The 16,500-nt window shown below is 41.3% G+C and overlaps 1 protein-coding gene across 3 annotated transcripts in view; it reads right to left on the bottom strand.

The window, feature by feature from the left end:
* The window catches only part of ADCY8 (adenylate cyclase 8), a 225,266-nt gene that overhangs the window by 94,173 nt on the left and 114,593 nt on the right, over window positions 1-16,500 (bottom strand). For all 3 annotated transcript variants that reach the window (XM_036890545.2, XM_036890546.2, XM_036890547.2), the window contains exon 6: window positions 10,912-11,070. In XM_036890545.2, coding sequence (XP_036746440.2) covers window positions 10,912-11,070 — 159 coding nt within the window. The remainder of the gene's footprint in view (window positions 1-10,911; window positions 11,071-16,500) is intronic.

Genomic DNA, 16,500 nt, shown 5'->3' with positions numbered 1-16,500 from the left:
TCTGTCCTTTTTTTTTTTTTTTTTTTTTTGTGAGGGCCTCTCTCATATTTATTGATCAAATGGTTGTTAACAACAATAAAATTCTGTATAGGGGAGTCAATGCTCAATGCACAATCATTAATCCACCCCAAGCCTAATTTTCGTCAGTCTCCAATCTTCTGAGGCATAACAAACAAGTTCTTACATGGAGAACAAATTCTTACATAATGAATAAGTTACATAGTGAACAGTACAAGGGCAGTCATCACAGAAACTTTCGGTTTTGCTCATGCATTATGAACTATAAACAGTCAGTTCAAATATGAATACTCATTTGGTTTTTATACTTGATTTATATGTGGATACCACATTTCTCTCTTTATTATTATTATTTTTAATAAAATGCTGAAGTGGTAGGTAGATACAAGATAAAGGTAGAAAACATAGTTTAGTGTTGTAAGAGAGCAAATGTAGATGATCAGGTGTGTGCCTGTAGACTATGTGTTAATCCAAGCTAGACAAGGGCAATAAAACATCTACATATGCAGAAGATTTCTCTCAGAACGGGGGGGTGAGGTTCTAAGCCTCACCTCTGTTGATCCCCAATTTCTCACCTGATGGCCCCCCTGCGACTGTGCCTGTCTTAGGTTGTTCCTCCCTTGAGGAATCTTACCCGTCTCTGGCTAACCAGTCATCTTCCGGGGCCATACAGGGAAATGTAAAGTTGTTAAGTGAGAGAGAAGCCTTATTGTTTGAAAAGGTTAGCTTTTTATTTCTTTGCATATTTATGCCCTGTAGCTTCTAGGCCCAGCATTTGTCTTGAGGTATCTTTACCACTTGGAAGAATTATGATACTCAGTAAATTTGATATGAGGCACGAATTCTATTTAAGGGTTGTAATTAGGAAGGAAGAAGAAAAGCTATAGAAGTAGCAGGCGGAAGAAAACCTGGGAAGATTGATTATTTCTTTGACATATCTTCTTGTAGAGTAACTTCAGCATGTATAGGTTTTAAGCTACTACTTAAATTGCGCACACACATTAACATAATAGGAGTATAGTTACATAACCAAAGCATATCTGTAATTACCAGCCATCTCCAGTGAAACCAAGAAAACCAGTTAGGCACCTTAGGCAATTGTGAAAACTTATCTATGATATGGTGGATATTGTCCAACTGAACTTGAACAGTCTGAGAGAAATCAGACAAATTAAAACAACCCATTTCTGGGGAATGTTCACATCCCATATGTTCTTTTAACAGTAAATAGTCTGTAGTTGTAAGATTTTGGAGCGCTACAACTTACACTTCTCCTAATTCTTGGTTGAGTTCCAACAGTATAGATCCAGTCAAATTTGTTGTTTTACTGAATGCACAGGCCAGCTTAGATATCTCCTTCATTCCCATGGCAAGTCCAGGAGCTGGTAGGATGAGTGCATCTACAGCTGTAGCAGTGTGTGGATCTTTGTTGGGGTTTTTTGATGATCATCTTCTGGCCTGAGTCTTCCAGACAGTGGTGATGTTGGAAGTTCTCTTTCATATCGTATCTTAGTTCATTTTCGGGGTAGCCCAATTAGGCTTTGATCTTCTGTATAAACACAAACAGACCCTTTGCCTACACTTTTATATGCCCTTTATACCCTTGTGTAGAACTCATTGGAGGTTACCACACAGGAACTGCCCATTTTTTTTTTGTTTTGTTTTGTTTTGTTTTGTTTTTAGTATCACTAATCTACACTTACATGACGAATATTATGTTTACTAGGCTCTCCCCTATACCAGGTCTCCCCTATAAACCCCTTTACAGTCACTGTCCATCAGCATAGCAAAATGTTGTAGAATCCCTACTTGCCTTCTCTGTGTTGTACAGCCCTCCCTTTTCTCCTACTCCCCCATGCATGCTAATCTTAATACCCCCCTACTTCTCCCCCCACCTTATCCCTCCCTACCCACCCATCCTCCCCAGTCCCTTTCCCTTTGGTACCTGTTAGTCCATTCTTGAGTTCTGTGATTCTGCTGCTGTTCCTTCAATTTTTCCTTTGTTCTTATATTCCACAGATAAGTGAAATCATTTGGTATTTCTCTTTCTACGCTTGGCTTGTTTCACTGAGCATAATACCCTCCAGCTCCATCCATGTTGCTGCAAATGGTTGGATTTGCCCTTTTCTTATGGCTGAGTAGTATTCCATTGTGTATATGTACCACCTCTTCTTTATCCATTCATCTATCAATGGACATTTAGGTTGCTTCCAATTCTTGGCTATTGTAAATAGTGCTGCGATAAACATAGGGGTGCACTGATCTTTCTCATACTTGATTGCTGCATTCTTAGGGTAAATTCCTAGGAGTGCAATTCCTGGGTCAAATGGTAAGTCTGTTTTGAGCCTTTTGATGTACCTCCATACTGCTTTCCACAATGATTGAACTAACTTACATTCCCACCAGCAGTGTAGGAGGGTTCCCCTTTCTCCACAGCCTCGCCAACATTTGTTGTTGTTTGTCTTTTGGATGGCAGCCATCCTTACTGGTGTGAGGTGATACCTCATTGTAGTTTTAATTTGCATTTCTCTGATAATTAGCGATGTGGAGCATCTTTTCATGTGTCTGTTGGCCATCTGTATTTCTTTTTTGGAGGACTGTCTGTTCAGTTCCTCTGCCCATTTTTTAATTGGGTTATTTGTTTTTTGTTTGTTGAGGCGTGTGAGCTCTTTATATATTCTGGACGTCAAGCCTTTATCGAATGTGTCATTTTCAAATATATTCTCCCACACTGTAGGGATCCTTTTTGTTCTATTGATGGTGTATTTTGCTGTACAGAAGCTTTTCAGCTTAATATAGTCCCACTTACTCATTTTTGCTGTTGTTTTCCTTGCCCGGGGAGATATGTTCAAGAAGAGGTCACTCATGTTTATGTCTAAGAGGTTTTTGCCTATGTTTTCTTCCAAGAGTTTAATGGTTTCATGGCTTACATTCAGGTCTTTGATCCATTTTGAGTTTACTTTTGTATATGGGGTTAGACAATGGTCCAGTTTCATTCTCCTACATGTAGCTGTCCAGTTTTGCCAGCACCATCTGCTGAAGAGACTGTCATTTCACCATTGTATGTCCATGGCTCCTTTATGAAATATTACTTGACCATATATGTCTGGGTTAATGTCTGGATTCTCTAGTCTGTTCCATTGGTCTGTGGCTCTGCTCTTGTGCCAGTACCAAATTGTCTTGATTACTATGGCTTTATAGTAGAGCTTGAAGTTGGGGAGTGAGATTCCCCCTACTTTATTCTTCTTTCTCAGGATTGCTTTGGCTATTCGGGATCTTTGGTGTTTCCATATGAATTTTTGAATTATTTGTTCCAGTTCATTGAAGAATGTTGCTGGTAGTTTCATAGGGATTGCATCAAATCTGTATATTGCTTTGGGCAGGATGGCCATTTTGACGATATTAATTCTTCCTAGCCACGAGCATGGGATGAGTTTCCATCTGTTAGTGTCCCCTTTAATTTCTCTTAAGAGTGACTTGTAGTTTTCAGAGTATAATTCTTTCACTTCTTTGGTTAGGTTTATTCCTAGGTATTTTATTTTTTTGATGCAATTGTGAATGGAGTTGTTTTCCTGATTTCTCTTTCTGTTGGTTCATTGTTAGTATATAGGAAAGCCACAGATTTCTGTGTGTTGATTTTGTATCCTGCAACTTTGCTGTATTCCGATATCAGTTCTAGTAGTTTTGGGGTGGAGTCTTTAGGGTTTTTTATGTACAGTATCATGTCAGCTGCAAATAGTGACAGTTTAACTTCTTCTTTACCAATCTGGATTCCTTGTATTTCTCTGTTTTGTCTGATTACCGTGGCTAGGACCTCCAGTACTATTTTAAATAACAGTGGGGAGAGTGGGCATCCCTGTCTAGTTCCCGATCTCAGAGGAAATGCTTTCAGCTTCTCGCTGTTCAGTATAATGTCGGCTGTGGGTTTATCATAGATGGCCTTTATTATGTTGAGGTACTTGTCCTCTATTCCTATTTTGCTGAGAGTTTTTATCATGAATGGATGTTGAACTTTGTCAAATGCTTTTTCAGCATCTATGGAGATGATCATGTGGTTTTTGTCTTTCTTTTTGTTGATGTGGTGGATGATGTTGATGGACTTTCGAATGTTGTACCATCCTTGCATCCCTGGGATGAATCCCACTTGGTCATGGTGTACGATCCTTTTGATGTATTTTTGAATTCGGTTTGCTAATATTTTGTTGAGTATTTTTGCATCTACGTTCATCAGGGATATTGGTCTGTAGTTTTCTTTTTTGGTGGGGTCTTTGCCTGGTTTTGGTATTAGGGTGATGTTGGTTTCATAGAATGAGTTTGGGAGTATTCCCTCCTCTTCTATTTTTTGGAAAACTTTAAGGAGAATGGGTATTATGTCTTCTCTGTATGTCTGATAAAATTCTGAGGTAAATCCATCTGGCCCGGGGGTTTTGTTCTTTGGTAGTTTTTTGATTACCGCTTCAATGTCGTTGCTGGTAATTGGTCTGTTTAGATTTTCTGTTTCTTTCTGGGTCAGTCTTGGAAGGTTGTATTTTTCTAGGAAGTTGTCCATTTCTCCTAGGTTTCCCAGCTTGTTAGCATATAGGTTTTCATAGTATTCTCTAATAATTCTTTGTATTTCTGTGGGGTCCGTTGTGATTTTTCCTTTCTCGTTTCTGATACTGTTGATTTGTGTTGACACTCTTTTCTTCTTAATAAGTCTGGCTAGATGCTTATCTATTTTGTTTATTTTCTCAAAGAACCAGCTCTTGGTTTCATTGATTTTTGCTATTGTTTTATTCTTCTCAATTTTATTTATTTCTTCTCTGATGTTTATTATGTCCCCCCTTCTGCTGACCTTAGGCCTCATCTGATCTTCTTTTTCCAATTTCAATAATTGTGACATTAGACCATTCATTTGGGATTGCTCTTCCTTTTTTAAATATGCTTGGATTGCTATATACGTTCCTCTTAAGACTGCTTTTGCTGTGTCCCATAGAAGTTGGGGCTTAGTGTTGTTGTTGTCATTTGTTTCCATATATTGCTGGATCTCCATTTTGATTTGGTCATTGATCCATTGATTATTTAGGAGCGTGTTGTTAAGCCTCCATGTGTTTGTGAGCCTCTTTGCTTTCTTTGTACAGTTTATTTCTAGTTTTATGCCTTTGTGGTCTGAAAAGTTGGTTTGTAAGATTTCAATCTTTTGGAATTTTCTGAGGCTCTTTTTGTGGCCTAGTATGTGGTCTATTCTGGAGAATGTTCCATGTGCACTTGAGAAGAATGTATATCCTGTTGCTTTTGGATGTAGAGTTCTATAGATGTCTATTAGGCCCATCTGCTCTACTGTGTTGTTCAGTGCTTCCGTGTCGTTACTTATTTTCTGCCCTGTGGATCTATCCTTTGGGGTGAGTGGTGTGTTGAAGTCACCTAGAATAAATGCATTGCAGTCTATATCCCCCTTTAGTTCTGTTAGTATTTGTTTCACATATGCTGGTGCTCCTGTGTTGGGGGCATATATATTTAGAATGGTTATATCCTCTTGTTTGACTGAGCCCTTTATTATTATGTAGTGTCCTTCTTTATCTCTTGTTACTTTCTTTGTTTTGAAGTCTATTTTGTCTGATATTAGTACTGCAACCCCTGCTTTCTTCTTGCTGTTGTTTGCTTGAAATATGTTTTTCCATCCCTTGACTTTTAGTCTGTACATGTCTTTGGGTTTGAGGTAATTTTCTTGTAAGCAGCATATAGATGGGTCTTGCTTTTTTATCCATTCTGTTACTCTGTGTCTTTTGATTGATGCATTCAGCCCATTAACATTTAGGGTGATTATTGAAAGGTATGTACTTATTGCCATTGCAGGCTTTAAATTCGTGGTTACCAAGGGTTCAAGGTTAGCCTCTTTTGTATCTTACTGCCTGACTTAGCTCGCTTATTGAGCTGTTATATACACTGTCTGGAGATTCTTCTCTTCTCTCCCTTCTTGTTCCTCCTCCTCGATTCTTCATATGTTGGGTGTTTTGTGCTGTGTTCTTTCTAGGAGTGCTCCCATCTAGAGCAGTCCCTGTAAGATGTTCTGTAGAGGTGGTTTGTGGAAAGCAAATTCCCTCAGCTTTTGTTTGTCTGGGAATTGTTTAATCCCACCATCATATTTGAATGACAGTCGTGCTGGATACAGTATCCTTGGTTCAAGGCCCTTCTGTTTCATTGTATTAAATATATCATGCCATTCTCTTCTGGCCTGTAGGGTTACTGTTGAGAAATCTGTTGTTAGCCTGATGGGTTTTCCTTTATAGGTGACCTTTTTCTCTCTAGCTGCCTTTAGAACTCTTTCCTTGTCCTTGATCTTTGCCATTTTAATTATTATGTGTCTTGGTGTTGTCCTCCTTGGATCCTTTCTATTGGGGGTTCTGTGTATTTCCGTGGTCTGTTCGATTATTTCCTTCCCCAGTTTGGGGAAATTTTCAGCAATTATTTCTTCTAAGATACTTTCCATCTCTTTTCCTCTCTCTTCTTCTTCTGGGACCCCTATAATACGGATATTGTTCCTTTTGGATTGGTCACACAGTTCTCTTAATATTGTTTCATTCCTGGAGATCCTTTTGTCTCTCTCTCTGTCAGCTTCTATGCGTTCCTGTTCTCTGATTTCAATTCCATCAATGGCCTCTTGCATCCTATCCATTCTGCTTATAAACCCTTCCAGAGTTTGTTTCATTTCTGCGATCTCCTTTCTGGCATCTGTGATCTCCCTCCGGACTTCATCCCATTTCTCTTGCGTATTTCTCTGCATCTCTGTCAGCATGTTTATGATTTTTATTTTGAATTCTTTGTCAGGGAGACTGGTTAGGTCTGTCTCCTTCTCTGGTATTGTCTCTGTGATCTTTGTCTGCCTGTAGCTTTGCCTTTTCATGGTGATAGGAATAGTCTGCAGAGCTGGGACGAGTGACGGCTGGAAGAACTTCCCTTCTTGTTGGTTTGTGGCCCTCCTCTGTTGGGAGAACAGCGGCCTCTAGTGGCTTGTGCTGCGCAGCTGCGTGCAGACAGGGTTTCTGCTTCCTGCCCTGCTGCTATGGAGTTAATCTCCGCTGTTGCTGTGGGCGTGGCCTGGCTCGGGCAGCTGCTCCAAAGTGGTGGAGTCGCGTTGGAGCAGGAGCTGCTGGGAGGCTATTTATCTCCGAAGGGGCCTCCCTGCTCCCTGCAGCCCAGGGGTTAGGGTGCCCGGAGATCCCCGGATTCCCTACCTCTGGATTAAGTGTCCCGCCCTGCCCCTTTAAGACTTCCAAAGAGCACCCGCCAAAACAAAACAACGACCACCAAAAAAAAAGAAAAAAAAAGAAAAAATTTTTAAATTAAAAAAAAAAAAAATTTTTTTTTAATTAAAAAAAAGGTGGCCGCTCGTTTTTCTTTATTCTCTGGTGCCAGCCTCAGGCCTCTGCTCACCGGTCTTTCTGCCCTGTTTCCCTAGTATTGGGGTCCCTATCCCTTTAAGACTTCCAAAAAGCGCTCGCCAAAACAAAGCAGCAAAAAAAAAAAAAAATTGTTCGCGCGCTTTTCTTATGTCCTCTGTCGCCCAGCCTCCAGTGCCCGCTCACTGTTCTTGCTGCCCTGTTTTCCTAGTATCGAGCGCCCTGCACTCTGGCCCGGATGGCGGGGGCTGGGTGTTCGGCAGCCCTGGGCTCCGTCTCCCTCCCGCTCTGCCTGCTCTTCTCCCGCCGGGAGCTGGGGGGAGGGGCGCTCGGCTCCCGCGGGGCCGGGGCTTGTATCTTACCCCCTTCGCGAGGCGCTGGGTTCTCTCAGGTGCGGATGTGGTCTGGATATTGTCCTGTGTCCTCTGGTCTTTATTCTAGGAAGGGTTGTCTTTGTTATATTTTCATAGATATATGTGGTTTTGGGAGGAGATTTCCGCTGCTCTACTCACGCCGCCATCTTCCGCCCCTCTCCACTAGGTGCTAGATTGAAGGCTGCTTTTTCTTCCAGGTGAAACGAGACTCCTGGAAGGGTTTTGTAAAGTCCAACGGCTCATTTGCTTTTACAATGATTAAATTAAACACCAACCCTATTTGATATTTTCTCTGGACTCCACATTTTCTTATTCAGCTGTTATTGCTTATGGGGACTAATATTTGCATATGCTAAATACATATTATGTCTTCTGTAGTGAAAGACATCCTCATTTTCACTTATTGCTGATTCTTCTGCTGAAGTTCTAATCAATGCATGCTTAACTTTTTTGATAGAAACTGGGTTTTAGATGGTCCTTTTCATTCTTGCTACTGCTACCTTTAGCTTTGGAGTGAGGCATTTGCAGGTGAGAATCTGGTGATTACATTTCTCTCTAAGGAAATAAATCAGTTTTCAGACAATATTCTCATATACTTAATGTCAGGTAACTCTCGGACACTTCTGAGAATTTTAAATGCCAGTATATAATAACAGTAGGGGACATAGCGAGGCACGGGCATTCATAATAAAACAACAGCTTTGAGTTACCTGGACTGGTAAATTAACAATGGGAGATAGTAATGTGAAGTGAGACACTTAACGGCTGTGTATATGCCACATATTTAATTTCTTTGAACCTCAGTTTCCTCATTTAAAAAAAGAAGCTAATATTTACTATGTGGGGTGTTGTAAGATCAAATGATACAACGTATTAGTGGTATTTAGCAGACTATCTAGTGCAGCACAGGTACTCAAAGCATGTTTAGAATTGGGGGATAACTCTCCCATTGAAAGAAAAGTAAGGCCAAGTTTATACCTATGTACATTGATTGATAGGAAGGGGAAATACCCAGATATTAAAATAGCAGAAAAATATAATCTCAAATGATCTCAGACCATGGGAGGTTTGGAGACATGTTTTGGTATTACTGCATTTCTGCACAGGGCATATCCATGGGTAAAAGGGAGGTTCTATGGCCAGGATCCTCACCTGACCTAAAACTACTTGATGATGTAATTGGCCTACTGCTAGGCTAATGCTTCCACACCTATAGGCAATGAGCTAGTACTGACTGAGTCACTATATAAAGAGCTCTGCCCAATGTCCAGGGCAGAGGCAGAGATGGACGTGGATTATGGGCCTGCAGACTGCTGGATGCAGATGTGATTCTAGTGCTCAACCTATTGCCGAAAGCATAAAGCCAGGTATAAACCCTTTACCCCAAGAACGTTCCATTGTCATTTCTCTGTTTCACTGAATCCATGGTGAACTTGCTTGGGGCTGAAACCTTCAGGCAAGACACCAGGCTAAAGCAGAGCTGCTTACTGTACAGAAGACTAAGTGTTTTGTATGTACTCATCTGAAACCAAATTTTTGAGGTTGATAGTGTTTTCTGCAGTGGAGCAACTGGGCAGAGAGATTCCAAAACTTTCCCTGAGTCTTGTAACAGGTGGGAAACCCACAGTTCAAAAACCCATTTTAAGATTTAAACTCAGCCACTCTTGTATTTCTTAGTATGATTGAGAACATTACCTGGCTTCCAGACATCAACACAGCTTGTCACACACCTTCAAAGCTGGGTTCTATGGTTTGCAAAGCACATATATTGTGTATATGGGTAAGTCTCCATTCAGCTATACTTTAAAGACATAGGCCCGGATGCATATTAGGATCAGCTGTCTCATTTGTTTGAATTCAGCAGGTAGTTATTTATAGGAAAACCCTGAAGAACTTAAGGATTTAAGAAACCTGGTGGTGAAACCATTAGGCTTACCTTAGTTCTAAACATGCATAGCACATTGAAGACAGTGAGGGGTCACGTATAAGAATGGTTATGTACAAGGGGATGTCACCAACAGTTTACAAAGAGCTTCATACCTACTGCCCTGGATAATCCTCAGGAGAAATCTGTGAGGTGGATTATGCCCATTTGGCAGATGACAAAGCAAACTCATGGACGAGGGACATGAGATCACAAGGTGCCATACTGTATTATCATCTCTCTCTTTGTAGTGAGGAAAGTGAGACTCAAAGAAGTACAGTAGTGGCCTGAGATCACACAGATACAACCAAGAAAGCCAAGTTTGCACTAAAATCACATGCAGCGTGCTCTACATGCTTCCCATAAGTTGCTAAAGATGACAGAGCATAGCACGCAGCAGAATGGGAATCCTAGTTTCTCTGACTCCTCCTCCTTCAGTTTTTTTCCCATGTTACCCTATATCAAATATAATTAGTGAGGAATGATGGCAGATACCAGAAAACTCTGTGACTCCAGGGCAAGCTAGGGGGTGGGCTGGGGAGAGGAATATATATAAGTGCCCTGTATTAGCTTTCTGTCTACCTGTCCATCATTTGTCTATTATTTATCATCTCTCAGAGAGAAAGGCTACAAAAAGTCAGTATAACTCACTGGTTCACATATATCCAAAATGATATTAGGCCCAATCTGTGTAAACAGAGTCTTATTACTACTTTTCAATGGTCAAAAAACCTTTCCAGGCCACTGGCACCTCTGGGGATTCTATCCCCACCCGTCTTGCCAACCAGATTTGGAAGGCTGAGTTTTCAAGGAAGGGTAAGGTCATAAAGAAGGTCAGTAGGCCTTAACCCTGGCTGCCCATGAGAAGTGCTTTAAGAATTTGAAATGGATTCTGCACAGATTCTGCTTTGCATGAACTGGCATGGGGTCTGGGCACCAGTGCATTTTAAGTGCTTCTGTGCTGGTTCCAACATGAAGTCAAGTCTGAAAACCAGTGCCGCGCATGGCTGGGTCCTGAACACCTGAGTGTTCATTGCCTATGATGAGTATCACTAGACTTTAGGGGCCAGAATTTGTACGATGTTTTAATGTTCTGTCTTTCCCTGGATAATTGCCTCTTAGAACAATACTTCTGAATTCTGCACACAGAGATCTCACGGTCACAAAGTGAGTGAGTGACAAGGGTAAGCAGGAGGAGCGCTCTGCTCTGGCTTACCCAGGGATTCCTCCAGACTCGAGTTTGTTGGCAATATCCACATCCCAAGACCAGACATCAAACTGCCACTTCCGCAGGCCCAACACGCCGCACAGCACCGAGCCCGAGTGGATTCCAATCCGCATATCAACATCATGCTTTGTCCTGGACCGCACGTACCTGTTGACATAGGTGAATGGAGAGACATATGCATAAGGCCAGAGTGGGCACCCTTTGCCCTGGCAGCAGCCCTTGGTCTTGCCTAGTCCGTATGTTCAACTCCTGCCCATTCATATGCCACCTCTTCCATGAAGCCTTCTTGCATTTCCTGGTAAGTGGAAGGAGTCTCTTCCTCTTCTGCACTCCCCGAGCCTTTTATCTGATCCTTTATCAACCTTCTCCCCAAACCTGCTCATCCCATATGACATGTATCCCAGGCAATGACATCAACAACTTTGTACAAAAAGTCAGAATAGTTCACAGGTTCACATATATCTAAAATCTTCTTAGGCTCAATCTGTGTAAATAGCATCTTACTACTTTTCATGGTTTATCGAATCTCTTCAGGCCACCGTACCTAGATTTCATGATGCTATACTTACTGGTCTTGCCGGCCAAACAGCAGCCCATTACCACAAAAAAGTCAGAGAATTTGGAACACTGGCTTTTTCCTCAAGGAAAAATGGCTGAGTCATCTTTGAGTCTGACAACTTCCTTAAATATTTTGAGGTAAAATAACCACTGGGTTTCTATGTGGCTTAAAAGATAAAATGGAAAATACCTTGTCTGGCACACAAAGTCCTTCGTGATAGGTCCTGTGCCTCAGTTATTAAGTCTTATTTCTCATACACACATTGGACTCCAGCCATCCAAACTACAAGTCAGTGCCTGAACCCTGTGCTCTTTGCACCCACAGGGCTCATGATGCTCCCTCAGTCTGAGGTCCAATTCTTGTCTTCCCCGGTGTTCCTACTACATCCCATGTGAACAATAATTTGGTGCTGTATTGTAATCTGTCTCCTCTACTGGATTCTGAACTAATTGAGGATAGAGTCTGTGTATGTCTTATTGTCATAAACCCCTCATAACACTGTACTGTGTCTGAAACTTGGCCAACGCTCAGTTCATGTTTACAGAATGGAAGGATAGATTAATAGATGGGTGTCCATATTCACTATCATGTTTCCACATATCTAAGCTCTTTGATAAAGTATTAGCTCCTTGAAGGCAGAGTAGTTTCTGTCTGAGCAATCCCTGCATCTCTCACAGAAGCATCATGACCTGTATATGCCTAGCTAAGCTTAAACACAAGATTCCCCCTTTCTTGAAAGAGTAATTGAATGAATGATTCCATGTACAGCAATGAATCTTTGTACTGCTGCTCCTAACATGTTTTAAGATATTGCAAAGCTATTTAAACAAGAAGGTAAAGTTGAAGTGGATTGAGAATATAGAAATATTGAAATATATTAGATATCAGGAAGGCAGCCATGGACATTAGAAAAAATGTATATAGCTAAAGGTTGAGTCAATTCTTGTCCCTGGTGAAGATTCTAGTTTCTGGGTCATTGTTTAAATGTTAACTTTTAAGTTAACAACGATATATTGCTGTTCATCCATTAATTATTAAAACAGTTGAGGCCAAAAAACTTAATAAGGCAAGAGAAGAAACAGCATCCAGAACTTGAGAGGAGCATTTCCGTTTCTGATCCCCTTTCCCAGTGAGGAAGGTCATTGGGAAAGGTCACCTGTGCTGTCCACCAACTAGGTCTTATCCTACAAAATTCAAGCACATGGTAGGATTGCACTTTCCTGTCTATCTCATTTTATTTTTGGCTAAAACACATGAGCAGAAGTGATACAGGTCATGTCTGAGCAGAGGCTTTGAGAGCCTGACCAACCACACCCCTTGTTTTTTTTTTTTTTGGAGCCTTCATACCCAGGATTCTTGAATGAGGAAGATGTTACAGTGGCACCTGCCACTCCTCCAAACACCCCATAATGGACAGGAAATGTGAGTGCAAAATAAATCTTTGTTGTTTTAAGTCACTGAGTTTGGGGGGATGTTTGTTACTTCAGCATAGCCAGGACTATCCTGACTGGTATGATCATCAGTCCCAGTCTACATTCTTCTCATTACATGATCACCACTATAGTGCAGGGGTCACTCTGGACTCTAGTACCAGACTACCTGAGTTTACACCTTGGCTTGCTGCTTATTAGCTGCATGACTCTTTGCAAGTTACTTAACTTGCCTCTCTAAAAGGACAATAATAGTAGCATTGTCAGAATTAAGTGAATAAACATATGTAGGGAGTTGAGAATAGTGTCTGACACATACTAAGAACTACTTGTTTGTTGCTCATACATGAAAGGACTAGGAAAACAAAAGGATTTTTTTTTGTGACCACATAGCTGGTGAGCAGAACTATAGGACTAAATGGGGGCTGTTGTGTTTTTAAACCACACACTCTTAGCAAAATAGATACTGTACATGGTGTATGATCCTGGGCAAATGGCTTAATCTGACTGTGAGTTTCAGTGGTTGTAAAATAAAGCTCTAGCTGATTGCTTCACTTTCAGAGCCTTTGTGAGCCCCAAAGGAGATAATGGATGTTAAAGTGCTTTGCCAACTAATTGTGAGGGACTATTAAACAGCACACCGTGCTAATGTCATTAGGTAATTACCATTACACAGGGAATGCACCAGAACATCTTAATGAAAAGACATTTAGATTTTTAATTTTCTTCTACAAAACAAAAATCATAATAAGACAGAATTTCTTGTCCTGTTTTTTTTTCCTTTGTTATGTCTGGGATTTGACTTAAATAAAAGACTCTAATAAAATTTGACTCAAATAAACTTTGAATTAAATGAAAGTAATGAATAATTTACAGACATTGATCCTCTTTGGAAAGGCTACTCAGTGGTTGCATAAGACCACAAACACACACCAAGTGTTTCAAGATCAGTTCTTGAGGGGAGGACCTTGGAGCATTTCTGAAGCTAAAATGAAGGGAATTCTGCTCTGAGTTATAAGTCCTGTTCAGTTCTTCCAAAGTAGCCTCAGGGATGCTTTGCTGGACCTCATCTGCTGCAAATAAAGAGAAAATGACTATAGATCACCCACATTATAAACATCTGCACCTTCTCTTTCTTCTCTGCAAACTCTAAGCTTCTCGATGGCAGGGGTACTATCTTTCATAGCCATATGCCCAACACTTGTGCTCAAAAGTATGTATTGGATTCATGGGCAAAGCTCAAAGACTTTCTTGCTTTATAGCCCTGTGTTGTCCTAAGATACTTCTAAGAGTCCCAGCGGAACCACAGAGGTGCCTTTGAACCTGTCAGTGGGAAGGGGCGGCCCTCCATATATTCCTCCTCTAAATAAAGCAGCTTTGCTCTCATCCATTTTTCATGCTGGGCTTCTATCTAAGATTTCTTTTAAATAAAGAATCCACTTGGCAATATTATTTTTTGCAACTCTATATCAAGCTGGGGACCACTGATGCAGGAGTTAACCAGCAAAAGATTGAAGATGTCGTTTCTTTTAATTGAACTATTGAAGAGGAATGTTTGGTGTATGGTAAAAGATGAAGAACCACAGAATTTTTCAATTTAAATGTTTTTTTTTTTTTAGCTAATTAATCAATCTACAGAAGATGCTGGAGAAATGAATGACAGGAAGCGTCATTTAGTAGCCATCATTTATCTATAGATTAGAATCTCTCCAGTATTAAGTAAATGGATGAATAAAGAGACCAGCTTCAACAGAGGAGCAGTTTGGGGCTGTGGAATGAAGCATACCCAACTTGTTGGCCTTGGGGGTGGAGACTGGAGTTCCAATGCTGGATCTACCGCTTGCTGGCTGTGCGAGCTGGAGCAAATGACACAGATTCCACTTTCCTCTGTAACATGGGAATGGTATCGGCTTCTCAGTGCAAGCCCGCTCAACACCACCAAGCAACACAGTCTACATTAAAGCAGGCCTGGACAGGAAGTTGTATTTCTCCATTTACCGTGGGCCTTGGGTGAGTGGTGTTTGTCTCCAAGTCCCAGTTTTTTCAGGTGCAATGGGAAAGAGGACTGGCCCTTTCCAGAATTTTTAGGATAGTTTATAAGAACATGTATATAAAGCATACACTGGTGCAATCCGAACACACAAAAATAGTCACCATTACTAATGCTTGTTAGTAATAACACCTTACAATTAAACAATAAATACACTGGTTGAATCAGACCCAAAGAAAATTATAAACTGATCACTCTACCGTTTCCTGCTAAAATGGTACCTGCATTTGCTCATTGAACTTGCTTCAACCAGGCCATTTAATATACCCACTGGCCACTTCCTAGGCCTGAATTGATGAACAAATTTACAATGTAGTAAGAACTGAGTGAGTGGTCCTCAGCCAGCTGGGAGAAACAGTGCCCTTGAACATTCTGGAAAAAAGGAAAAGCAAGGGAGCTAGTTGTTGAGGTCAGGTGTGGCCACTAGGCAGGATGTGTTGTGCAGGTGTCAAATCTTATCTGCACAATAAGCCTGTTATCATTACTGCATCATTTTACATGAGGAAACAGTCCTGCAGGTCCTTTTTAGGTCACACTGCTATAGGCAGAGGAGCTGGAATTTCACCCCAGGTGTGTGAACCTCAACCCAGCAGCCCAATTCTACTACCCTACATGGCTTCTCTTTTCAGAAAGCATGCTCAGGGGGAACATGGACCATGAGGGTCTGATCTGGCTCAGACCTATATAGGTAGATGAGAGTTTCTACCAATTAATCCTGAAAGTCAGCAGACTTCTAATTAGCTTTCTCTGTAGAATCCAGAGTTCACTGAGGGTACCTCCGGGTCACTCCCTGAAGGGGTGAGGACTCCCAGTGCAGTGCCCATGGGGCCCAACTTCACCTTCCATTACCATCCATTCCATAGCCTCTACTGGACCTGTGCGTCAGACTGCCTTATGAAACTGGGCCTCATTGGCTTCTTACAACATTTGCAAGGCACCATGTCTTGTCTTATAATGGAAGTTGCAATTTCACAAAGTGCTTTGTTTTGACATCCACATCTGTTCTGAGAGGTGGATCCCTATGAGCATTATAAGGTTCCATTTTACAGATGAGGGAACTGACACCAGAAGAAATAAGATGATCTCTGTTACCTCTTTTTGTGTCAGGCCTTTTATCTTCACGATCTCATTTCATCCGCAGAACCACCCTATGCTTTGTAGACAATTCATTCACTCATTCATTCATTCACAAGCATTTCTTGACAATCTCTGCAGATATAAGCAGTGAACCAAATAGATAAATCAGAAAATCAGTTCCTGCATTCATGGATCTTACATTAGGATGGTTTATCCCCATTTTGCACTTGAGGAAGCTGGAGCAGAGAGAGGCTAAGTCAGCTCACTCAAGGCCAGGATGTAATGGGCCCTGACGGGCACTCACAATGCCAGACTCCAGGCTGGGTGCTCTTCCGACGCTTCGCTGCTGCCTGCGTGCCCTTCAGCATTAAACTCCTGCTTTGGAGGGGGGAAAGTTAATGGGAGACCTAATGTAGTGCTCCTGCTCTAAAACAGTGTAGACCTAGTGAGAGAAAAGTGAG

Source organism: Manis pentadactyla, chromosome 3 (genome assembly GCF_030020395.1).
Source record: "Manis pentadactyla isolate mManPen7 chromosome 3, mManPen7.hap1, whole genome shotgun sequence".
In the NCBI taxonomy this organism is placed as follows: domain Eukaryota; kingdom Metazoa; phylum Chordata; class Mammalia; order Pholidota; family Manidae; genus Manis; species Manis pentadactyla.
Note: the sequence above shows the minus strand (reverse complement) of the source record. Positions and strands in the feature narration are given on the sequence as shown.